At 31.4% G+C, this 26,658-nt stretch overlaps 1 protein-coding gene across 1 annotated transcript in view; it reads left to right on the top strand.

Moving 5' to 3' along the window:
- LOC126880626 (rho GTPase-activating protein 100F) overlaps positions 1 to 26,658 on the top strand; it is a 262,842-nt gene that overhangs the window by 188,736 nt on the left and 47,448 nt on the right. The window contains exons 11-12 of the mRNA XM_050644637.1: positions 3,997 to 4,139; positions 14,581 to 14,713. Coding sequence (XP_050500594.1) covers positions 3,997 to 4,139; positions 14,581 to 14,713 — 276 coding nt within the window. The remainder of the gene's footprint in view (positions 1 to 3,996; positions 4,140 to 14,580; positions 14,714 to 26,658) is intronic.

The following is a 26,658-nucleotide window of genomic DNA, read 5'->3' as shown; positions in this document are numbered from 1 at the left end:
TTTTAAATACGCATTTTCTGAAAAAAAAATTATATAACAAATATACTTACAATCATAACATGCATAAAAAAATAAAACTTGCATCGGGAATTGAACCCTTGAATTTCGTGCCGCTTTGACTCGTAACCGAAGCGTAGACTCACTGGTCCAATCCCACATTATTTATCATGTGGAAAAATACGGTAACCGAACGTTTTACTGTTTGACAGTTGTTTTGAAAATTAAATTATGTAGTTTTTTGTGGAAGAAAATATAAAAATATAACAAAACAGTAAGAAAACAATATATTAGATGAAGATTGGTAGAACTTTTGTTGGTAATCAAATTAAGTATGTAAATCAAAGCATTACATACCTACTAGATAAATAAATCTACGCCAAAAAATCATAATTTAAAAATAAAAATCGAACCTAATTTGGGATTTCTCTCTAAAATCCGCATTCTTGAGAAAATAAATGTATGTATTTCAACCTAATCCAAATGTATAATTAGAATATGATTATAATAAAAACTACTTACCAAATTAGAATGAGTTTTCTTGTCCAAAATAGTCCAAAAGTCCAAAAATATAGGTATATGAAAACTATTTAAAAAGGCAGTATAACTATTAACTAACTTTTGTTTGTTGTTTCTTTTCACACAAATTTTAAAACGCAACAACCATAAATAATCTAACTACAGCTGTGCCACAGCCGCCATATTGAATAATTTTTGACATGTCATTTGAAACTCCAGTCAGAACAAAGTTATAATGCGCATGCGTCCGGTCGCTAGGTTTTCCCATATAAAAATTTACCCTCTATCGCCGGTAAAGAAGTATAACTTCAAAAATGACTCTCAAATACCTGGGAATTAATCTATCAGCCGACAACAATATCGAAGAGGTAAACGACCAAATAATTAAAGCCAGTGGAACGGCCGGATACCTAAACGACACAATTCGGAAAAACAAACACCTAAGAGTGTAAACAAGGGCCCAAATATACAGGGTGTAACAAAAATGCAGGTTTTAAATTAAATCACATATTCTGGGACCAAAAATAGATCGATTTAACCTAACTTACCTTAGTACAAATGGGCACATAAAAAAAGTTACAGCCCTTTAAAGTTACAAAATGAAAATCGATTTTTTTCCAGATATCGAAAACTCATAGATTTTTTACTGAAAATGGACAAGTGGCATTTTATGGCAGGAAAATCTTTAAAAAAATTATAGTGAAATTTGTGCACTCCATAACAATTTTATGGGGGTTTTGTTCCCTTAAACTCCCCCAAACTTTTGCGTACGTTTCAATTAAATTATTATTGTGGTACCATTAGTTAAACACAATATTTTTAAAACTTGTTTGTCTCTTAGTACTTTTGACCTGTATATGATTACCTGTATTTTTGTTATACCCTGTATAATGTGTATAAGTCAGTTATATCTGGAGACCAACGAAATGAATATCTTAAGAAGATTGCTAGAAAAGGACACCAAGACAGGTTTTTGTGAATTTTGAATTTTGTGAAATGTGTTTTTGCGGGTTTAAAGATGTTTCGCCCAATTTTTGAATATCCTAAAAGACTCAAAAATCCCGAAATTGCAACACTTAAAGAGGTTAGTATTGCAGCCGATATGTGAAACAATTATGCATTTAATGATAGAAGTATATAATTTGGACCACATATACTAAACATATAAATGTTCAAATTTAGATACGCCATCTCAATTTTTTTTCCTTTTACAAAAATGGCGGGCATTCAAAATGGCGACTATACATATGTCACTAATAGCACGATAACTTTTGAACGAGACGTCAGATTTCAACCAAATTTGGTACATAGGTTCTTTTTCTGGTAAATAAGATCGAGGTATTTAACTCGGTTTACCAGAAGTTGTGTTTTTACTGTTTTTTTTTTATATAAAAATATGTTGTTTTTTTTTCAATTCTTTCACCCTATATATATATAAATTTTTCAAAAAGGTGATACCGCCATTGAAAATAGTGTAAAAATATTTTTTAGGAAATATTTTGAACTTTTTAGTTATGTTAATTACCATTTAATAAATGCATAACGTATCTTCACATGCACCTATGGGCGGCAGATTCATTTTGAGCGTCCGCCATTTTTGATAAAGACAAAAACTGAGATGGCCTCATCTAAATTTGAATCTTTGTATGTGTAGTATGTGTGGTCCAAATTATATCTTTCTACCGTTGTTGCTACAATAATTCTTATATTATTATTTGCACCAATCTGCCGCACATAGGTACCTACATGTGAAGATACGTTATGCATTTATTAAATGGTAATTAATATAACTAAGGAGTTCAAAATATTTCCTAAAAAATATTTTTACGCTCTTTTTAAAGCCGGTATTATCTTTTTGAAAAATTATTGCATACAGGGTGAAAGAATTGAAAAAAAAACAACATATTTTTACAAAAAAATCAGAAAAAACACAATTTCTGGTAAACCGATTCTTCCAGTTTAAGAGCTCGATCTTATACGTCAAAAAGAGAACCTATATAACAAATTTGGTTGAAATCGGACCTTTCGTTCAAAAGTTATCGTGCTATTTAATCACATATGTATAGTCGCCATTTTGAATGCCTACCTTTTTTGTAAAAGGCAATATCTGAGATGGCCTCATATCTAAATTTGAACCTTTGTATGTGTAGTATATGTGGTCCAAATTATATTTCTACCATTAAATGCACAATAATTTTTATAATATTTGCACGAATCTGCCGTACATAGGTACATGTGAAGATAAGTAATGCATTTATTATATGATAATTAACATAACAAAGAAGTTCAACATATTTCCTAAAAATATTTTTACGCTCATTTTAATGCCGGTATTACCTTTTTGAAAAATTATTATATACAGGGTGAAAGAATTGAAAAAAAACAACATATTTTTACATAAAAAAAATCAGGAAAAACACAACTTCCGGTAAACCGATTCTTCCAGTTCGGGAACTCGATCTTATACATCAGAAAAATAACACCCATACTAAATTTGATTGAAGTCGGTTTTTTCGTTTAAAAATTATCGTGTTATTAGTCACATATGTATCTTCGCCATTTTGAATGCCCGCCATTTTTTTAAAAGGTAAAGTCTGAGATGGCCTCTATCTAATTTTGAACCTTTATATTATGTGTAGTATATGTGGTCCAAATTATATGCTTCTATCATTAAATGCACAATTCTGAAAATATTTGCACGAATCTGCAGCACTATAGGTAAAATATTACACACCTAAACTTAAACAAGAAATTCTATAATCTATAAAAAAAACCTTAGTCTATAACATGATGAAAATCACTAAAAATCGCTAAAAACCCAGTTTTTCGTAAGGTGGCAAACGCAAGTGGCACCTTACGAAAAAAATCTGAAATATATTTTTTTTATACAACACAATAAATTAAAAATAGACCTACAACCATCTCCAAAAATACAGATTATACGCTTTTTTGTTTATACGCATTTTTTATTAGTTATGTACACTCAACCTATGGGTCTATAAAAAATTGGCAAGTTTTATACAAGCCTCAAATTTTTTTTAAATTGTATGCAACACACCGAGAAAAAAATAAAAACGAAAAAATTATATCTTAGGGGGAGGGGGTGGTGGGCTACCATTGTGCTGAATGATATTATTTAATCACATACAATAAAAAAATGAAAAAAAAATATGTCTGAGAGTGAGGGTAGTTTGCCTATCTTAATGGGGTACCCTTTTTTAAATTCTTAACTCTTACATACAAATAAATATTTCTTATAATAATATCGTAACATAATTATAACACTCGAATACATATTTCTTTTATGTTTTTAAAAGATTATATTTGTTTTTCACGTTAGATGTATTGAATTTCACAAATAAAACACCTACATACTAATAAAATTGTAGATACATCATTATACGTACATCCAAAAACAAATATTATTATTTTCATACACTAAAGGAAGAATACCCTCGTCAACTAGTGTGTTCTCTTCAGATGAGTACAGGCAATGGTTGAGCAGGACGCCTTCGACGTCGGCCATCTACGAGCAGATACGAGCGTCGAGAGATGTCCTGAATCAACAGCGTGCCGCGAGGTTCACCTACAGCGCCGAAAATATCCACGATGCTTTGAAAAATGTAAGTACCTTTTAAACAAGTATGTAGCTTAAAATGTTTCAAGAGGACATTTACTTTATAAATTAAAAAAATCGGTTTTTGTTTGTATACAACAACGTGCGCAACTCCTGACCTGTGCAGCTGCAACTCGACAGTTGGTTCCGTTCTTAAACTTATAAAGCGAGCACGTGTTTTATATTATAGAAATTTATTGAAAATATTCAAGCATTCAACCTCAATATCATGTTAAAAATATACTTACCTAATAGTTTTTTCTTTCAAAATATTTAAATAAATATTTTTTTCCAATTTAGAAAGTAAAGGTTCCCTTAAAATATGATATATTATTGTCCATTTCATTGGATTTCACGAATAGTCCAGAGAAATAGGATTTTTCTCGTGACACATCCCCCTCCAGGCCTAATCTAAATATTTTTTGAGTAGTATGGACATCTGTAATAATAACCTATATATGTTTCCTGCAGCCGATTTTGAAGATATACATAGTTATAAACGAATGAAGATCAAAAAACGGTAAATTTTCGCTTTTTTCGTCTATTACTAAAAAGTTAAGCATTTTATACAAATTTGGGAGTAAGTATATCATAAATCGTATAAAAAACTTCAATATGGCGTTCGCTGAATATGTCTATCCTTCTTGGTTGTTTAAAAAATTGCCAAATAAATCATAAATTTTGAGTTTTTATAAATATTAATAACTGATGTCAAAATTAACTTAGAAAAATTATACAGAAAATTATATTTTAAATTTCAAAGCAATTGGTCAAATAGTTTAAAAGTTATTTAATTTGATTATCTCAAATTCATTCATTTTGCCACACTATAAGTCAGAAAATTATGAGGTTGCAGTAATACTTCCGACAGTTTAAGAAAAAAGAACATCTATACTATTAACTTAATTAAAAAATGACACAAAGTAATTTTAAACAGTGTAAAAATTATTTTCCAAAACATGTCGATTTTTTGCTTACTTATAAACAATTAGAATAACTTTTTAACCGTTACCCGTAGAAAAATTATTTTTTTATATTCAGAAAAACTGAATTTTTATACACATTTAGAAAGAAAACAATTTTTCTAGGACAATTAGGGACGAAGTTAGCCCCCTCTTTTTTTAATTCACATGTTCTTGCAAAATAATTTTGCAATATTTAGAATTATATTTTGTCATTTTCTCTTAATTAAATTAATAATGTAAATCTTCTTCTTTCATAAAATATTAAAAGTATTATTGTAACTTCAGCATGTTCTGACTTATAGTGTTGCATAAAAAATTAATTTGGGATAAACAAATTAAATAACTTTTAATATATTTGACCAATTGCACCAGAAGTCTCAGCAATCTGCAAAAGCACCAGAAGTCTCAGCATTCCGTATAATAAGAAGGTTCAAAGTTAATTTTTACATAAGTTATGAATATTTATAAAAACTCAAAATTTATGATTTATTTTGCAATTTTCGAAGCAACATTGTTTTGTTATGTCCACCTTTACCAGTCTGTTTCTAATTTGTTTTGTATGTAATTTATATTATTTATGTTAACTCTATTTTAACTGATTCCCATCTCTAGTGTGGGCAGATCAACACGTGAAAAATCAGGCTCTCTAAAAATTCAATTTTTTGGCGAATAAGAAATAGTTTCTAAAGTGATTTTAGTTACAGTGTGTCAAAGACGATTAGTGTTAAGTGAAGTTATAGAAATAAACTTTTGAAACAGACTGTAAGTACAATAATATTAAATACAATACATAAACTTAAAACAACAAATACAATTTAATTCAACATCAAGCCAAAAAAGTAGATCATTATAACGTTGATTACAAGCTCCAGAAACTGGAATTTTGAAAGTTAAAGGTGGGAACTGTTGAATCGAACTGCTCCAAAATAACGTAAAATAATTTAATTTAATTTAATTCAATTTAGGGGTAACACATTCGAAAGAGAAACATATTGCTTGAGAAAATCATCTTCCTCTGGCGCGATAGGTGGGGAGGGTGATTTTATCGCGAGCAATTTCGGTAAGAAAATGAACCCCGACGATTACACATCCGACGATAATCGGAAAAGATATAGAGAAAATGAAGAGCAGTCTTTTTCGAAAAGCAAAAAAGTATCAAGAACCCCAGATAAAAGGAACAGAGAGGAAGACAAACTAGACCAAATATTAAATATGATGGCAAACTTAACGAAAGAGACACAAGATCTGAAAATTCACGTAAAAGAAATTAAAGAGGAGCAAAGGCAATACAGAGAAGAAATGAGGGAACTCCGAATTGAATTAGAAGAATTAAGACAAGAGAATGGTGAAGTGCGAAGAGAAAATGAACACATGAAAAAGGAACTGGAAGATGTAAAAGTGCGCCTTGAAAGACTCGATAGAGCAAGAAAAGAAAATAATGTTATAGTACAGGGAATGACAATAGATACGGGAGATAGAAGATTACTAAAAGAAACAATGGAGAACTTTATGAAAAAAGAACTAGATATTAATATAAAGATAGAAGAAGCTGTGAAATTAGGAAACAAAACATGTTTAGTCAGATTGCCAAACAAAGAGGAAAAAATAAAAGTAATGGAAAATAAAAGAAAACTTAAAGAAGTAAAAGAAGAAAGAATATATATAAACAATGATTTAACGAAAGAGGAATTACAAATACAAAAAGAAATAGTCAAAATAGCAAATGATGAAATAAAGAAAGGAAAACGCGTCCAAATTAAGCACAACAAATTGATAATAGATGGACGGGAGAGGAAATGGAATAAGAACAAGAATCAGTTGGATGAGGTTTTTCAAAACGTTTCAAAAAACTAGCAACTGATGAGAGAATACAAGACAATACTTATTTGGCGACGGACGAGGCAAATAAAAAGGAAATGAGTGCAGATAAATTGATGTATCACAAAAAAGAAATAAATAAGAGCAGACAAGGAAACAAAAATACAAGACGAAAACAAAAAAATAAAAAACATAAAGAACTGAAAATAAGCACATGGAATATAAGAACGATGTTGGCACCAGGAAAAATGCTAGAAATAAGCAAAGAACTAGCAAAGTATAAAATAGATATTGCAGCACTGCAAGAGATACGGTGGGAGGGACAAGGACAGATTGATAAACAAGACTTTACACTATTATACTCAGGAGGAAAGAAGCAAGGACAAAAAGGAGTGGGATTCATGATTCTAGGACAGCTAAGAGAAAAAGTCATAAACTTTAAACCGATATGTGAAAGAATTGCGTATGTAAGAATAAATAATAAACCATTCAATATATCACTATTAAACCTATACGCACCTACAGAAACAAGCAACACAGACGATAAAGACAATTTTTATGATAAGATAGAAGAAGAGATGGAAAAAATACCCAAAGAAGATGTTATAATTATACTAGGAGACCTCAATGCCCAGATTGGAAAAGAAGATTTTTTACAGCAAATTGCAGGAAAACACACCGTACACAAAAACACTAATGATAATGGTCTAAGACTATGTAACCTAGCAACAAGAACAAACATGATAATAAGCTCAACAAAATTTGAACACCCTAAAATGCATAAAGTAACATGGAGGTCACCTGATCAGAAAACGTATAGCCAAATTGATCACATACTAATAAACAAAAGAAAACAATCTTCAATGAAGGACGTGAGAACTTTCAGAGGTGCGTGTGCGGATTCAGACCACTATATGGTCGCAGCCACCATAAGACAAAAAGTTAAAATCCAAACTAAACAGAAAAATCAACAGAAAAAATGGAATGTCAATAAATTGCAGAATGCAGATATTAGAAAAAAATATGAAGAAGAAGTAACAGTGCAAATAAGAGAGAAATATAAAGCAGAGGACATCAAATCAGAATGGGACATGATCAAAAAGTCAATAGAAGAAGCTGCAAAAAAGCAGGTAGGCAAACACCAGAAGAAAACAAAAAACGAATGGTATAACAACGAATGTAAAGAACTAACAGCACAAAAGGTGCAAGCAAGAATTAAATGGCTGAGAACGGATAAAGAGGAAGACAGAGAAAGTTATGAAAAATTAAGAAAGGACGCTAAGAAAATTATAAGACAAAATAAAAGAAGATGGGCAGATGAAAAGATGCAAGAAATAGAACAGGAAAGAACAAATAGAAACACGAAACATTTCTATAAAAATATTAAAGAACAAACCAAAAAATACAAAGGTAAAACAAACGGAATAAAAAATAAAGAGGGAATAGTCATTGTAGAAGACACTGAATATAGGCAGGTATGGGCAGATCACTACAGAGAACTCTTGACGGAGGAATACACTGGAGAAGAAATGCACGAAGAGGAAACGGTGGACGAAGATGCAGACGAAATACACATTGCAGTCTCAAAAGAGCCAACAATAGATGAACTCGAGGAAGTAATACAGAAGAGCAAAAATGGAAAAGCTCCAGGAAAAGACGAAATTAACATGGAACTTATAAAATATGGAGGAAAGGAACTGAAGGAAAAAATACTATCACTATTGAAAAATATATGGAAGGAAGAGAAGATGCCAGAGGACTGGGAGATAGGGCAGGTAATAACAATACATAAAAAGGGAGACCAACAAATTTGTGAAAATTATAGAGGAATAACACTACTAAGCACAACATATAAAATATTGACTTCGATAATAAGGAAAAGATTGTCAAAGATCACGAAGAAGAGAGTGGGACAGTACCAATGTGGATTCACAGAAGGAAGATCAACAATAGATGCTATACACACAATAAAACAAATAATGGAAAAAGCAAATGAATACAAACTGCAATTAGAAATGCTATTCATCGATTTCAAACAGGCATTTGATTCGATTAAGAGAAAACAACTAATGATTGCCCTGGAAAAATTAAAAATCCCACATAAGCTCAGAAAATTAATAAATATGACAATGAGAACTACCAAAATTAGCATAAAGACGCAAAGAGGCGAGACAGATGAATTCATTATAAATAAAGGAGTGAAACAAGGGGATGCCTTATCCACGACACTGTTTAATCTAGCTTTAGAATATGTACTACGAAATATAAGCAAAGGAAACCTAAGAACAAGAGGTGGACAAATAATCGCATATGCAGACGACATTGTTATTATTGCAAAAAATAGAAACATAATGAAAGAAATGCTAGAAGAAATAAAAGAGAAAGGGGAGACAATGGGACTCACATTAAATGAAGAAAAGACGAAAATATTAAGACTAGGGAAACCAGCAATAAAAGGAAAAACCAAAATAGGAAATTCAGAGTTTGAAGATGTAGAACATTTCAAATACCTAGGAGTGACAATAAGCAAAACGGGTGAAAGAATACCAGAAATAAAAGAAAAAATATTGGCAGCGAATAAAGCTTATTTTGCAAATAAAACACTACTTAAAAGCAAAATACTGTCTATTAAAACCAAGATGAGAATGTATAACACCATAATTAGACTAATATTATTATACGCAGCAGAAACAATGACGATGACTAAAAAAGATGAAGAAAACTTAAGAATAGTGGAGAGAAAGATCATGAGAACCATACTGGGACCAATCAGAACAGAGCAAAATGAATATCGAAGCCGAACAAATGCAGAGATTAAGAAAGTACTAAAAGAAGATATCGTGACCAAAACAAAGCAATGCAGAGTTAGATGGTTAGGTCACATCTGGCGGGCAGGAGATGAAGCAGTGACATATGCTATGATAGAATGGAATCCAGGTGGAAGAAAGAAAAGAGGAAGACCAAGATCAAAGTGGTTGCAAGAAGTTGAAGAAGACTTAAAAAACGCAGGAGTCAGAGAATGGCGGGGAAAAACTAGAGATAGGAAAAAATGGAGAGAAATCGTTAAGAAGATAACATAAGCAAAAGGGACTGATCCTCCTAAGAAATAGGATCTAGAAAGCTTACGCGACTTAGCCCCATATCGGGGTGTACAGTCACTATATATATATATATATATATATATATATATATATATATATATATATATATATATAACAGGTATATAATATTTGCTGAACAGTTAGGAAACAAGGCTGAAATATTGGGGTAGCAGCAATCTCAAAGAAAACTCTTTATAATAGTTCCAAGCTTTCGAAAATGTTTATTTTCGTCATCAGGGAAACTACAATCATAAATAGACAGTATTTAACAAATAGGCTAACTGAAATCAATAATAATTGCTATCTTTGTGCTACCAAATGGTAAATCCAGAAACTATGGTGTTTCTGGATTTTTGGTAGCACAAAGATAGCAATTATTATTGATTTCAGTTAGCCTATTTGTTAAATACTGTCTATTTATGATTGTAGTTTCCCTGATGATGAAAATAAACATTTTCGAAAGCTTGGAACTATTATAAAGAGTTTTCTTTGAGATTGCTGCTACCCCAATATTTCAGCCTTGTTGTATATATATATATATATATATATATATATATATATATATATATATATATATATATATTAACTATTATATTTTATGTGTTATATATATATATATATATATATATATATATATATATATATATATATATATATATATATATATATATATATATATATATATATATATATATATATGACTTATATTTAGTATACTAAATTATTCCAAAATTTGTAAACAATTGTAACTTTATTGGGCTTGTCCCGTGGAAATAAAAAAACAAAACAAAAAAACAAAACAAAACAACCAATAATATTGATTTTTATATGATTTATAAGTTTCTTACTCTCTTTGTTTAAAATGCTTAACTTTTTTATAATACACAAAAAAAGCCAAAATTTACCGTTTTTTGATCTTCATTTGTTTATAAATATGTATATCATCAAAATCGGATGCAGGAAACATATAGGTTATTATTATAGATGTCCATACTACTCAAAAAATTTGGTTTCGGCCTGGAGGGGGTTGTGTCACCAACAGGATATTTTTTTTCCTTATTTCTCTGAACTAGAAGCAAATATTTCTTATTGCTAATTAGATAAATTTAGAGATTATAAAATGCCTAACAGTTCAAAAGTTACATAAAGATATTTCCCTCTATTACTGTAAATAGTAAAATTAAAAATTTATTGACTTTGGAAAAGTTCTAAATGAAATATTATCCTGAACTAAATGCAGCCGTTATCATAACTCGAAAAAGTCTGGATTGAATATCGTATCGCGTGTTGATCCCAAATATAAACAACCTTGATTTGATCGTTTTGGTATAAAACTGTTTAAAAAGTAAACAATAAACATGAACTATCATTATATGAGATAGGTTAGTTATAGCCGACAAAACAACGATAGAGGCGATTAAAAATTCAAGCAACTTTTTATATACTTTCTGATCAAATAGTACTTTGTGTGTCATAGTTATTTTGTTGTTATCAACAGCATGCAAACATTGTGAAAATAAAAGTAAAAATTAGAGTGATGATTAAGGAGCAATAATTGGTAATGGACAACAAGATATAAAGTTTTTTCGATAGGGAAAAAGCACCTAAAAAATATAGGGGAGCGAGTGGAGCAAAATGGTCCCTGTAACATTTTTTAGGCGAAAATAACAAAAAACTAAATAGTCGAGAAGAGTTTAATCAAACAATAAGAGGGGTATCCTTCTTGTTCATGTGCCTTGCCCTGTACGTTCCCAAGGTTGACAATTAACATGGATATTCTTACTTTGTTTACAGCAGATCTGAATAGTTCGGCAGATGACAGTCCGAACCATTGCCGCAAGTTTTGACGCCACAAGTGTCTTCTCATCCCTGGATCCCCGTCTGCTGTCCATTTTCCATTGCATAATTAGCTGAAATGCTCTATATTTACTATTCCTCATAACGTGACCCGAGTATTCCAACTTTCTTCTTTTTAGGTATTTCTAGATTTCTCTCCTTACCTATCTGATGTAGTATGTACCTCTTCGTTGGTCACGTGGTCGGTCCAGGATATATGTCACCAACCCCACATTTCGAAGACCTCTACTTTCTTCATTAATGTTTTGGTCATTGTCCACGCCTCCATTTTCTATAACAAAACTGGAAATACATAATATTTGAGAAGTCGGATTTTGAGAGGTACGGTGAGGCTGTATCTGTATGGCGAGAGGTAAAAATTTGCTTCATTGAACGTCTTGCTTATTCTATTCTTATACATGTGTATCTCCTTCGCTTGATTCCAACTTGAATTAACTGTTGTTCCTAGGTAAGTGTATGAATCTACGTGTTGAATTCTTTGATTGTCTAATATCAGTTGTCTTGCTCGTTGTTGGGTTTCTCTTACTAGCATCTATTTGGTTTTTGTGATGTTCAGTTTGAGTCCGTATCATGTACTTGTTCTTTTTATCGTACCCATCAGACAACTTAGCTCCTCCATGCTACTCGCAAAAATCACAGTGTCGTCTGAAAACCTTATGGTATTAATTATTTCTCCAATTATCTGTATGCCCTCTGTGCCCTGGCGGCGAATTTACAAAAGCTATACTAATTCAGTCATGGGGGCGACTGAATTCGAGTAGATTTTGTATGCAGAATATTAGTTACATATTCTATACTATTACGGTCCACAAATTAACTGTATTTGTGTAGGATTTGTAAGCGAAATTTTTGATTATTATTGAGTAAATGTCTATACTGTTTCAGTCATGGACGTATAAAGATTTATACGTTTATATAAAGACTAAGATACAATCATCAGATATAAAATTTTGTTAATTATACGAGGTATGTCAAAAAATATGATTTTCTCTCAAGAGTAAAGCACCTTTATATTCCACAATATTGAAAATTGTTATTATCGAAAGTTGTTTGGAATTAAAAATTATGTTCTAATCCGCAATAATTCTTCTTATTGAAAAAAAATTTGAAGATACAAAAAAATCATTTTTATTTAAGTATAATAACTCCGAAATTATTATTTTACCAAAAAAAGTTATTCTTTATAAAAAGTTTTGCATGTTCTACAAGATAAGCGTCAATCATAACATTTCACATTTTTTTAAGGGGGAAGTCTAACAATGAATTTCGTTCAAGAGTAAAGTACCTTTATTTTGCACAATATTAAAAAATGTTATTATAAAAAGTTGTTCTAAATTAAAAAACATGTATGAGTATACAATTTACATATTTTAAATTGAAATATTGTGAACTATAAAGGTACTTTACTCTTGAACGATATTCATATTTTTTGACAAACCTCGTAAAAATTGATACAATTTGATAAATTATCATTATATCTTAGTTTCCAGACCATACAAGACTTCTTATAAAGAATAACTTTTTTTCGAAAAACTAATAATCTCGGAGTTATTATAAATAAAAATGATGTTGGGTATCTGTAATTTGAGAAAAAATTTCAATTTTTCTTTCAATTAGAAGAATGTAATTGCATATTAGAACACTATTTTTAAGTCCAAACGAATTTTCGTAATAACAATTTTCAATCTTGTGAAAGATATAAAAGTACTTTACTCTTGAGATAAATTCATATTGTTTGACATCCCTCGTATACTATTTATTGAACTTGATATCAGATGATTGCATCTTAGGTTTTAGACTATGCAGAACTTTTTATGAAGAATAAATTTGTTTTCGTAAAATCAATAATAAAAAAGTTTTCCATATGGTTCCAACTTACAGGGACATACTATATATACTCATACATTAGTAGTTATTCATTTGTTTTTAATTTTTAATCATATCTAAATATATTATTATTCATTTTAATTTTCAAAACGTATCTAAATTTTATGATATAATAAGAAATCCACTTAAGTAAATACTTGATTAGTTTTACTTACATGACTGAAACAATATAGATATTTACCTACTCAATTATAATCAAAAATTTCGCTTACAAATCATACACCAATACAGTTATTTTCTGGACCGAAATAGAATAGAATATGTAACTAATATTCTGCATACAAAACCTACTCGAATTCAGTAACCCCCATGACTGAATTAGTATAGCTTTTGTATATTCGCGCCCTGGCGCTGTCTTAAATACTTCTTCCGAGCATATGTTAAAGAGAATAGGAGACAAGATACGGAAAGCTAAATGGCGATTTTATAAAGAACAGTATAAAAACTGTGTTCCCATACGACGACCTGAAAGTGGGGAAGTGACCTGAAAGGTAGGAAGACGACCTGAAAGGGAAGAAGATGATCTGAAAACTATGAAAGAGAACAAAGGCCTATCAAGAGTTATGATGCCAAAAGGAGATGAGAAATATGTATTTTACCATTTTGCTCGAGGGGACCTATTCGTTACTATCTGAATTTTGTGGTATTTTATCGATGTATTGATTTTATGATATAAGAATTTAGTCACATAGAATAATAGATTAAAAATACAAAGCAGTATAATACCAACGGTTTTCCATAAAATCACCAATTAGAGAAATTTGTAATTTGTAATTTAGAGAAATGTGTAATAATTTATTAACCAAACGTTATAATTTAGATGGAAAGTGGTCTATATAGCGGATACGGTCGTCCAGGAGCTACTTCAACTCTAGACAGACATTTCACTAGGTCGCAAACGGCGAATATTCCAGCGAGATCATTATCAACTCAACATATCACATCATCATCAGGTAAGTCACAATATTTTTTTGTATAATAAGCAATGTGATTAAATCTTTGTTTGCTCATCCGAAAAACGTTTCCATTCTCAATCAACTTGTCATTAAAAAAAGCTCACCACAACATACCTGCAGCAAATTCTACAGGGCTTGGATAATGTGGTTCGCAGAGGTAACGATAATTTAGGGAGATTAATTGTTTCTGCAAACATTACAGAAAGAAGACCAGGAGGACTGTCACCAACCAGATGGTCTGACAAAATTGAGAAAAAGAGTATTGGAGGAAATCGCGATCCTCAATAAAGGGGAAACGACAAGAAAGGCGGGAATGTACCTGCGTACTACTGGGTAGCATCCAGCAGTAGTATGCTATCGCTGTATTCCATTTTGCATGATTTCTTTCCATCTCCTTGACATCTTGATAAAAGAGTATCCTTGTTGGTCTGCAGTCGCAACTTCCAAATTCCCAGAAAAATAGTTAGAAGTGTAGAAAATATACTTATAGGCTCAAGAAATATCCCAAGTCTTAAAAAGATTTTAGGATTCTTTTGACTATATTTTTGTAATCTTTTGCCCATATACACTAGGGTGCAAAATTAACCGGACACCTTAAAAATGGGTCATATTTGATGTCTCAGAATTCCTGAACCTGTTGTCCGATTTAAGTGATTTTTTTAATATATTATAGCCTTATTCTTTGAAAATATCGCTGTGATAGTATTGTTGCTATACAGTTAAATTTTCATTGTATACCGGGTGTACCAATCAAACTGTGTTTTTTTCAAAGTTCGCATCATCCTGTGGAATATTCTAGCATTTATAAAATACTGAAATTAAAATCCAACTATAGCCTCATGTTTTCTCAACATTTTTTTTATTCATTTGCTTATGTTCGATAATAACAAAGTTAGGTACTTTAACAACTAGCCATGTTTTTCATCAATAAATAGCCGTGTATTTAAATAAGTATGGCAAACTTTAATGGGTCATTCTGCATGAAAAAATATTGACAGTTTGCTTTATAAACGGTATGTCCGCAAATGCTTCGTTTCCGAGATAGGGGGTGTTGAAATTTTTCTTACAAACTGACGATTTATTTATTGCTTTAAAACTGGTTGAGATATGCAAATGCAATTTGCTGGGTTTTAAGATGTAGTTATTGTACATTTTTTAACATACAAGTAAGAATTTATGACGGCTCATATTACCCGTATGCTCGCCAATGGTGAATTTAAATTCTTACTTGTATGTGAAAAAAATGTACAATAACTACCTCTTAAAACTCACCAAATTTCATTAATAAGGTGTCCGGTTAATTTTGCACCCCAGTGTATTCTTGCCCAGAAATTTCTTGACAGCCTCGTTAAATGCGTACCATCCTTATGTCTGGAGATATTTCATGGTCTAGCAAACTCTTGATCCACTTGTAGTCTTCTGATTTCCGACCAAAAAACTATACCTTCTGAATTTCGACTCAATCGTTTTCAAGTTCTCATAAGTCTCTTTTAATCACTGTTTTAAGTAAAACTGTTTTAAGCTGAGCGTCGATGAATTATCCAAAGAGACGCCATACGATTGGATACATACCATTTTTAATTATATTATCAAATCTGGAACTCGAAAATATTGCTCGAAACAGCGGAGATGAAAACCCAAAAAATCGATGGTAAGACTCTAGGGACAGAGCTAGAAATACAGATATACGAAGGAGACGCAAGGTGGACAACATTAATGACTGGGTAAGAAACAGAAGAACAGAATAGAATGACCACACAAGCCGAATGATAACAAATAGAATAATAAGGACATCGAGAGAACGTTCCCTAATAGGAATATGATAAGTCAGAAGACCAAGAAAACGATGGAACGACAACTTACTAGAGGTACATTGAAAGAACAGACAGTCATGTGTATACAAAAAGAAGAAGAAGAAGAAGAAGAAGAGGAAGAAGAAGAAGAAGAAGAAGAAGAAGAAGAACCATCAAATTTTTAATACTACTGCAATAAAATAGATTACTTTCTTGAGTGCGGGAAGACACAAAATTCATTTTATAACTACGTGAAACTTATCTTTTCTGCTGTATCCTGCCTTTTTCTGCGAATAGGACAGGAAAATAGGAGGATAATAGCAGGAAAATGTAGGAAATACAGGAAAAGGCAGGAAAACCTGTTTATATCTTTGTAAAATTAATCTTTATTAAGATATTACCTCTTAATTGCTTAAGGGTGTCTTTATATTGTTACTTCGGGATAAAATAAAATAAACAACAAACTAAAAATATTATTTCTCCATCAATCTTACCTTACTATGTCTATTCCATACCGTGGGCACTATGACTTTATAATTATTCGCTTGTATAGAGAAACGGTAGACTCAATTCAACGCAGAAATTAATTTCGGATATAGAATATCAAATGTCAAAGTTTACAAATCTCTTTTGAATGTCTAACAAACATCAGTGCTGGTAGGGTGGAAACTAGTGTTTCCCGCAAATTTGCTAACAATGAGAGCGTAGTTCGGTTTTAATCAATCTCAGAGGAATTTTGGGGTGTGACGGTATTTCAAAGTTGGTATTTTGGAACTAACCAAATGAACCTATCAGAATGCATATATTACTTTAGCTTTAGATTTATGTAAATAGGAGCATTATTCGTCAAGATTGTTTCATTTTGGTCAACGTTTAAAATGTTTTTAGAATTTGCATTATTTGCCGCAAAATTTATTTTATTAATGTTTTGTATTTTGTGAATATACCCAGGCTATCCAGAAAGTACGTTACGTTTTAGAATAGAAAAAAAAACAAATACAAGAAAAAGATTTTATTATATATTTATAAAGAGACACTCACGTATCTAGTATTTTTCTGCATAATCTTCTAACAAATTCAGGCACTTACCATATCGATGGGCTAGCTTCGAAATACTCATTCTCATAAAATTCCGCCGCCTGACACTTCAATCAGGGGGCTGATTCTAATTCATTTCGATGTTGCAATTTAATTTCGAGTCCACCATGACAGTCGCATTTTGTAGCGATTCTTATTCATTTCGTTATTAGTTCCAACTGGGGATATTAACGTTATCATTTTGACACTGCTCAGAATTTGGGTTGGTCCTCCTGTTTATTGGATTTATTGGCTATGCAACCACCTCAACGTTTGATGATAGTCTGGGGTCCTGATTCTAAATCAAATTTCGACACTAAACAAGTCGCTTTCAATATTATGTCGACGTCGAAATGCGACTGTGCGAGCCTTGTCGATTTTCGTTGAACTAACGAAATGATGTCATCAAATTGCGACCTATCGAAATTAATAACGACTTTAAAAAAGTGGTCGCTATTATAATTTCGATGTCGAAATTATTTGACACGGAGATGAATGAATGGCCAAAAAGCGAGGTTAGGTTTAGTTTAGATGTGTTTTGTTTATTTCTTGCAAGGAAAACTAAAGCAAAAGGTATTAATATGGATGGGTTTAATTGAAATTTGCTTGTTTTGAGGAATTAGATAGAATAGTATTAAATTAGAAATATAATAATTGAGAATGTCCACAACATGGATCATCAACTCAATGAAAGATGTAAGGTAATAATCTTGGAAAATTAGTAAAAAATAAGGAAAATTAATTACCAGCTATTTTATTGCTGGACATGCTGAAATCAAATCTTAAAATTTCCTATATTAGTAATATAGCTGTGCAAAGTCCACAGAAAGTGTACTATTTTGTTTATAAACAAATTAGCGCTCCGAAAACTTTTTTTTTAATTACTGCTCTATAACTCCGAAAATTTTAACTTTAAACCAAAACACTCGCATAAAAATTGACAGTAATTTAATTCTGCACATTGATAATTTATTCCAATTTCCTTCGACGGAAATTTTCTTCGGAAAATTCGGGTTTTCCAAACAAAATCTTTAATTTTCAACTAAAATTTGAGGGAAGTAATTATTTATCAATAATTAAATAATTTGGTGACAGTGACATAAATCTTTTTTGTTACGAGTGTCTTGAAGATATGAAAATTTGTATGTACAAAGGAACCGGAATTAAAAGGTTTTTAATGGTTCAAAGATTAAAATCCTGTTGTTTATAACTCTGTCGCAAATGCCGGTCAAATTTGACCGGTTATACCTGGAATCACTCCTCGCAAATCAATTTTTTTTTCTTCGAAAAGGGCACAGAAGCCGTGCCCTTTTCAACAGCGTTAACTTAATTTAATTTAATCTAATATTTTCTGAGGGGTTCTATTTGTTTATAAGCCAAAAAATTGTTTCTTTATAACATTCCTGAGACCGCTCAAATGGTCCAATTTCAATCCTGTAAGGTACGTTGAATAGGTATAGTGCTTTTTTATACGAAAATCATAGTTATTCTGGTGCATCATAAGCTTTCTGGTTATTACTTCGACCGAAATTTTTTAATTAACATTTGAATTATTGCTAAACTATTGGTTAGATTGTTGCCGGTTTCCTGATATACAGAGAGGGGCTAAATTATGGAATAAATTCATTTTCTCTAAAATGGACGATTTTAGAGAATAATCCCGAAACAGGTCGATTTTTATTTTTAAATTAAATTTTTTTGGCATATATTTCAAACTAGTGGCGTCATACATCCGAGCGTGATGACGTAATCGTAATAGGAATAGGGGTTCGTGTTGTAGCTCATTTAAAAAGGCGTTCAATTCTCTATTCAGTATTATAAACATTAATATCATTATTTATACAGGGAGGCCAAAAAAATTTTTGAATTAAATTAATTGACGCAAATTTATTTAACTCAAAATACATTCAATTGCTGTCAGAAAATAGAAAAAAATGTTTATTTTGCAAATAAACATTGCTTTTAGCTTAAATTAAATGTTCAAACTGCCAATAGGTAGGAGGGAGGCTGTTTGTGATTTAATTTAAGCGAAAAGAAATGTTTATTTGTGAAATAAACCTTTTTTTCTATTTTCTGACAGCAGTACAATGTATTTTGAGTTAAATAAATTACATACATTCTTCTTTTTGCGCCAATTAATTTAATTCAAAAATTATTTTTTGGCAACCCTGTATAAATACCTAATGGTATTAATGTTTATATTACTGAATAGAGAATTGAACGCCCTTTCAAATGACCTACCACACGACCCCTATTCCCATTAACAAAATTATCGATTACGTCATCACGCTCAGACGGATGACGTCACTAGTATGAAATATATGCCAAAAAATTGTAATTTAAAAATAAAAATCGACCTCTTTCGGGATTTTGCTCCAAAATCGTCCGTTTTAAAGAAATGAATTTATTCCATAATTTAGCCCCTCTGTATAATCTACTATAATAAACCTTTCATGTCATCAATTATTTAATTATTGATGAATAATTAGGTACTTCCCTAAAATTTTAATTGAAAATTGCAGATTTTTTGGGAAAACTCGGATTTTCTGAGTAAAATTTTTGTTGAAGGAAATCGGAAAAAAAAATAACTTTGTGCAGAACTAAATTACGGTGAATTTTTATTTGAGTGTTTTTGGCTTAAAGGAAAAATCGTAGGAGTTACAGAGCACTAATTGAAAAAAAAAAGGAAGATTTAGGAGTGCTAATTTGTTTATAAATAAAATAACACACTTTCTGCGGACTTGTCATACCCCATATTACTAATATATGCAATCTTAAGATTCGATTTTAGCAATAAAATAGCTGGTAAATAATTTTTCCCAAAAATGGCAATTTTTCGATAATTTTCCCAGACTATCAACAAATTCCAATAAACCGGAGCGCCAACCCAAATTCTGAGCAGTGTCAACATGATAAGGTTAATATCCCCAGTTGTAACTAATATCGAAATGAATAAGAATCGCTATACTCTGCGGCTGTCATGGCGGTGTCGAAATGAAATTGCGACTGTCGAAATGAATTAGAATCAGGCCCCTGGGCAAATTATCGAAAAAATGTCATTTTGGGAGAAGTTATTTACCAGCTATTTAATTGCTAAAATCGAATCTTAAGATTGCATATTTAGTAATATGTAAAATTTTAAGAAAGTAATTATTTATCAATAATTAAATAAATTGGTGACATGAAATATTTTTTATAGTAGATTATAAATGAGGAGGCCGGCGATAATCTAACCAATAGTTTAGCAATAATTAAAATGTTAATTAAAAAATTTTGATCGAAATAATAACCAGAAAGATTATGATACACCAGAATAACTATGATTTTCGTATAAAAAAGCACTACACAATATGGATTTATTACTGTATTACAACTGTATGTAATAAAAAGAGAAATTTGTTTGCTTTAAATAGATTAGGTACTCTACCTTTTAAGTAGGTAAAAAAAATAACGAGTATAAAGTACCGGTTATTAATATAGAAATAATCAAAATATTTATAAAAAGATAAAGGCAGTTTTTGTTTTTATTTGATTCAGATTTGGACCACCATCTCCATACAGACTATTTCAGCATCCCATGCATCCTCAGTGAAGTTATGTGGTCACAACTCTGAAAGAAATATCAACAATCCTGCCTATTTAGGGAAAACCATCGCGATGCAATGATTACACCTTTTGAGACGCAATCCAGCGACATCTCTCGCAATGCGAGGAAAACAACGAAAAGCCCTAGATACAGAGTTTACTACTTTTTAAACAATTAGAATAATTGAAATAAAAATATAATAAACAATATTTTAATAAGACTTTTCGTTAATAAACTGCTTTCTGACTGCATCCTGTATCTCCGGCTTTTACAATATATAAGCACAAGAGACGACGAAATTAGAAGAAAGCAAATAGAGGACACTTTGGTCACGCATTTACCTTCCCTTCGTCTAGGAAAAAGGGCCTAAAGACAGTTTCTATACACTCAAATCTGAGTAAAGATGAAAAAGATAAAGGCAGTTTTTATTTTTATTTGATTCAGAGTTGGACCACCATCTCCGTAAGCCTATTTCAGCATCCCATGCATCCTTAGTGGAGCTATGTAGTCACAACTCTGAAAGAAATATCAACAATCCTGCCTATTTAAGGGAAACCATCGCGATGCAATGATTACACCTTTTGAGACGCAATCCAGCGACTTCTCTCGCAATGCGAGGAAAACAACGAAAAGCCCTAGATACAAAGTTTACTACTTTTTAAACAATCAGAATAATTGAAATAAAAATATAATAAACAATATTTTAAATCTAAGACTTTTCGTTAATAAACTGCTTTCTGACTGCATCCTGTATCTCCGGCTTTTACAATATATAAGCACAAGAGACGACGAAATTAGGAGAAAGCAAATAGAGGACACTTTGCCCACGCATTTACCTTCTCTTCGTCTAGGAAAAAGGACCGAAAGACAGTTTATATACACTCAAATCTGAGTAAAGATGATAAAGATAAAGGCAATTTTTGTTTTTATTTGATTCAGAGTTGGACCACCATCTCCATATAGCCTATTTCAGCATCCCAGCCAAAAATATTTATGTAAATATAAGTAATACATTTGTTAACAGAAATATGATACCATATACAACGAACTGAATCTATTGAGATGTCACTTCAACAAAAAGAAAACATTAAAAAGATTATCCTCGTGCCAACAAAAATAACAATTTGGTGGCGTTTACGCACTTTTGCCGTAAATGGGTTTTAACACACTGATAATATGAAAAAATATTATTACAGCATATAAAAATCGATCTGCGGTATCAAAACATTGGGCACATAAATGTCTTCAGTTGATGCATCTATTGTAGTTGATGCTTTTATTTTTGCGGCTTCCTGTTGATACGTAGTTCTTACGGCATTAATTTCTTTTAATACATCGTTTTCTGTGAAACCGGGAATATTCATGTGCATTTTTATTCCTTTTATGGCCGAACTTCTAGCAACCTTATTTTTATATTCCATAATGCTTCCTCAGCTTCTTACAGCTCCATAAATCTAACGCTCTCCCTTTGAGCCCATTTTCTATTTGTTCTTATATCCCGTTTTATATTTTCCGACTGCCACGCCATTGTAACTTTACACTTTGACACTACTTGGAAGAAAGTTGGCCACCGTCCTAGTCAACTTGGATAGAACCTGTTGATCGAAATATACTTGGACGAGTAGGTGACACGATAAAAGTATCTTCCAAGCGATGCGCGCGCAACGTCCAAATAGACTGGGGTGGACTTGAATGAAGAACACTTGGAACGTGTTCAAAGTAGCTTCCAAGTGTTGCGCGCGCAGCGTCCAAGTACACTTGGCTCGTGTCAACCCGTCTTTAGATTGCCGCACTAGCCCCGCTCCTAGCGGCTACAGATCAATACGTATCTAAATTTCTGGATAGCCCTCGTATTTAACAAAACCGACTACGTATAGGGATAAAGGTAAGGAGAGTGATAATGTGACAATTATACTGAATCCAACTTAGTTGACCTTTGTTTTCGAAGACTCCGAAACCCAGAAATCTGTCCATTACAATTAGTAACAATGAGTAGCATTTCCACCTCTAAGAGTAACACAGCTGTTATTTATGTGCAAAGCAACCCCCGAAAATTCTATGCTCGCACGCAACTTTGGTAATTGAGCTATTATTACCAGAAAATGGAAAATTATTATAGAAATTGATGTCACGGCGTGTTCAGCTAACATTACGGGTTTGGTGTGGTTGTATTCTTGTTTATGTCATTCATGTGACTTTTGTTTACGCTGATATTTATTACTTATCCAATAATTTAAAATGTCTGTACGTAATTTAATTGAAGAAAAAAATGTAATTTCAGCTTAATATTAATTTATATATCGAGTATAGCATACCAAGATGATATATATACTAAAGAAAACATTTACTGGAATCAAACCGCAAATCTCAGTAGGTGAATAAACTAAATACATGAAAATGATGGGTGGAGTGAGGCAAGGCTATTTTATTTCCTCTGATTTTCAATATCTACTTTAAAAGAATATTTTGCGAATCTTTGCAAGAAATTAAAAGGCCTTCTACCAAACGGATAAGCAACATCAGATATGCAGATGGCACCATAGCATTTGTGGACAACCTAGAGGATATACAAGTCCTCTTAAACTTATAAACAAAATCACTTGTTACAGTGAACAATCTATCTAATCAGCCCTAAACATCCATTCTTGAATATAGGCCTTCTCTTCCTTCTTCCATGCCTCTTTATCTTGGGCAATTTGCATCCATTTTGACCCTGCGTGTTTCTTCAGGTCATCTGACAATCACATTTCTCTGGCCTTCCCCTTTTTGGGCGCATGCGCACACAGACAGTATGTATTTCGTTGCTAATCTTTTAAGATGTATGTATCAGCGCTGTCAGCGCAAATAAGTCATATTATATCATATAAAAGGATATATTAGTGAATGTATTATTTATTATAATTTTTGTGTCTTTGGGTTTGTCTTCCTAAGGAATAAGATATTTTATAATAATAGTAAGTATATTTAAAGTATTTTTGTATACTTCACTTGGTCAGTATATGAAAAATCTTGTAACCTGTCAAAGCAGAAGTGATATAGCTCAGTGGTAGAGCGTGTGACCGGAGATCAAGAGGTCCCGGGTTCAAATCCCGGACGATTCATATTTTTTTATATTGTTGGTATAGTTTTAATAAAAATTTTTTAAAAGTGGTAGGTAAAGAAAGTTAGTTTAATATTTAAATAAAATACAAATAACCTGTTAAGTATATTAATTTCGTTGAAATCATAATAATAGAAGTATAACTTCTTACGTGCGTACAAAGTACACACACATTCTTTTTTCGTTTGTGGTTCCATGCTCTATAATGTATAATTGTCTTAGTCCACCTTTCATCCTTCTACTTGAGGGTGTGTCCGGTGAAGTTGCATTTAATCTTTGTTACTTGGATTAAGATATTTTTCACTTACGTTTTCTTACGGATCCATTCGTTTCTTTTCTTGTCTGATAGTTTATTGTTCAGAATTTGTCTTTACATGGATCTTTTTGTATTTGCTATTTTTTCTTATCTTGAGAGGATATATGTGAGGACAATATGGACTCAATATAAACGTAAACAAGACAAAGCTCATGACAATTCATAATACAAAGATATCAGAAAGTTAAATATATCTCAACCTAATCGCAGTAAAAATAGTGATATACCCTATTCCACGAACATACGCCTGTTTTGGATTACTTCGACAACGAATATTTTACTGTGCGAAATAAGAAGAACGAAAGTAAATTGCAAATTACATTGTTGTTTATTGGAATAATTATTAGCGCCATTTACTTTCGTACTTCTTATGTTGCACAGTAAAATATTCGTTGTCGACGTAATCCAAAACAGGTGTATATTCATGGAATGGCCCATACACTCAGGGCCGCGTTTAGGTTAATTGACGCCCTAGGCAATTCTCTAGTAGCCGCCTTTCAAGCATGTACCATTTTTGCGAAAAAAAATTGCAAGTAGATTTTTTATTTAAATAAGAATACATAAAAATTGTCATTCCAGTTCGATCACATCAGATTTCTTTCTTGATTTTTTCTTTGGAAAAATAATCATCTATAATGTCGTCATAATTTATCGCCTTTGTTACGTCACTTTCTATGGACAAAATCGACAAACTGTTAAGAATTTCTTGCGTCATACTTGATCGGAAATTATATTCATGACGGACATTCGAAAATGACCTTTCAGCGGACACGTTAGTTGGCAACTGGGAGGCACAAATAAATGCGCAAAGCAATATCAAAATTGGGGAAAATATCTTAAAATCCACTCTTCTTTATATTTAGATATGTCAACTATTGGTGATTGGTGATTGGTGATTTTATTGTGTTATCCAAATGACCCTTTAAAATGCATTCATGTATGAATGATGTAGGTATCTATTAGTGCAGTCAGTGAGGGTATTTGGCTCCAAATTCCATCCTATTGTATCAATTTACTTGATATTTTCACTGTAAGTAGGGAATAGCTCAAGAAACAAAACAAAGTCTACCCTATATCCTATGGCGCTTTTTAACTTAGGGGTGGTTCCCACCCGTTCTCGGGGGTGGAATTTTTTTATCAAATTAACACCGGAAGTGACCAGGGAACCTAATTCTAAGCAACAACTGTTTTATAAATTTTTTTGAAACTCAATACTTTTTGAGTTATTCGGGGTTAAAAATTTGCCATTTTCATTGAAAAATGACACTTTTCGGAGACTGTTTTTTGGGAATACCATAAAAATTGTGCATCTAACGAAAAAAACTATGGTTATTCATTTTTTTTTTTTTTTTTTTGAAAAAAACTATATAAAACATTTTTGTAGTTTATGAAAAATTATTATCATTGTGAGAGATTCATTTTTTCATAAATGTTCTAGTTTTAATAAAAAAAGAGATGGTAGGTGAAAAAAGATTTTTTTTGTGCATGCTCAAATCGGTGTATTCAACTTAAAATAACAGAGAAATGGTCGATTTTAGGGGTATAATGCTACGAATACCTTTTGTAGCGCTTGAAAAGACCTTTAAAACGAGAACTGTTAAATGTCGGTTACATTCAAACTAAGAGAGATATGGTGCAAAGAAAGTTATGACTAATGTATTTTAAGGAAAAATGAGTATAAAATAAGAAATAGTATACATAAATATAGAAAAAAAAGTATATTTAACCCCTCATCCACCAGAATTTAAATGCATCGTTTTCCTTCTACAATACCTTCTACTATAGTATTATTTTTATATTCAAAAAGTTGGACGGGTTTAAAATGAATGGTTTTTGAAAATAATAAGATCAAATTATAGAGCACATTTTTAAATTTCCTTAAAAATCTTCCCTTTCTCCATGTAATTCGAAAGTGATCAGAGATACGTAAAAAAATACCTTACAAAAATGTGGGTTTTCTTTTAGATAACAATTTTATTTTACTTTTATTACTGTATTTCATTATCATTTTCGAGTTACATGGAGAAAAAGGAAGATTTTTAAAAAAATTTAAAAATGCTCTCTATAATT

The sequence above is a fragment of the Diabrotica virgifera genome, chromosome 2 (assembly GCF_917563875.1).
Source record: "Diabrotica virgifera virgifera chromosome 2, PGI_DIABVI_V3a".
NCBI classification, from domain to species: Eukaryota; Metazoa; Arthropoda; class Insecta; order Coleoptera; family Chrysomelidae; genus Diabrotica; species Diabrotica virgifera.
This window is presented reverse-complemented; position numbering and strand designations above follow the sequence as displayed.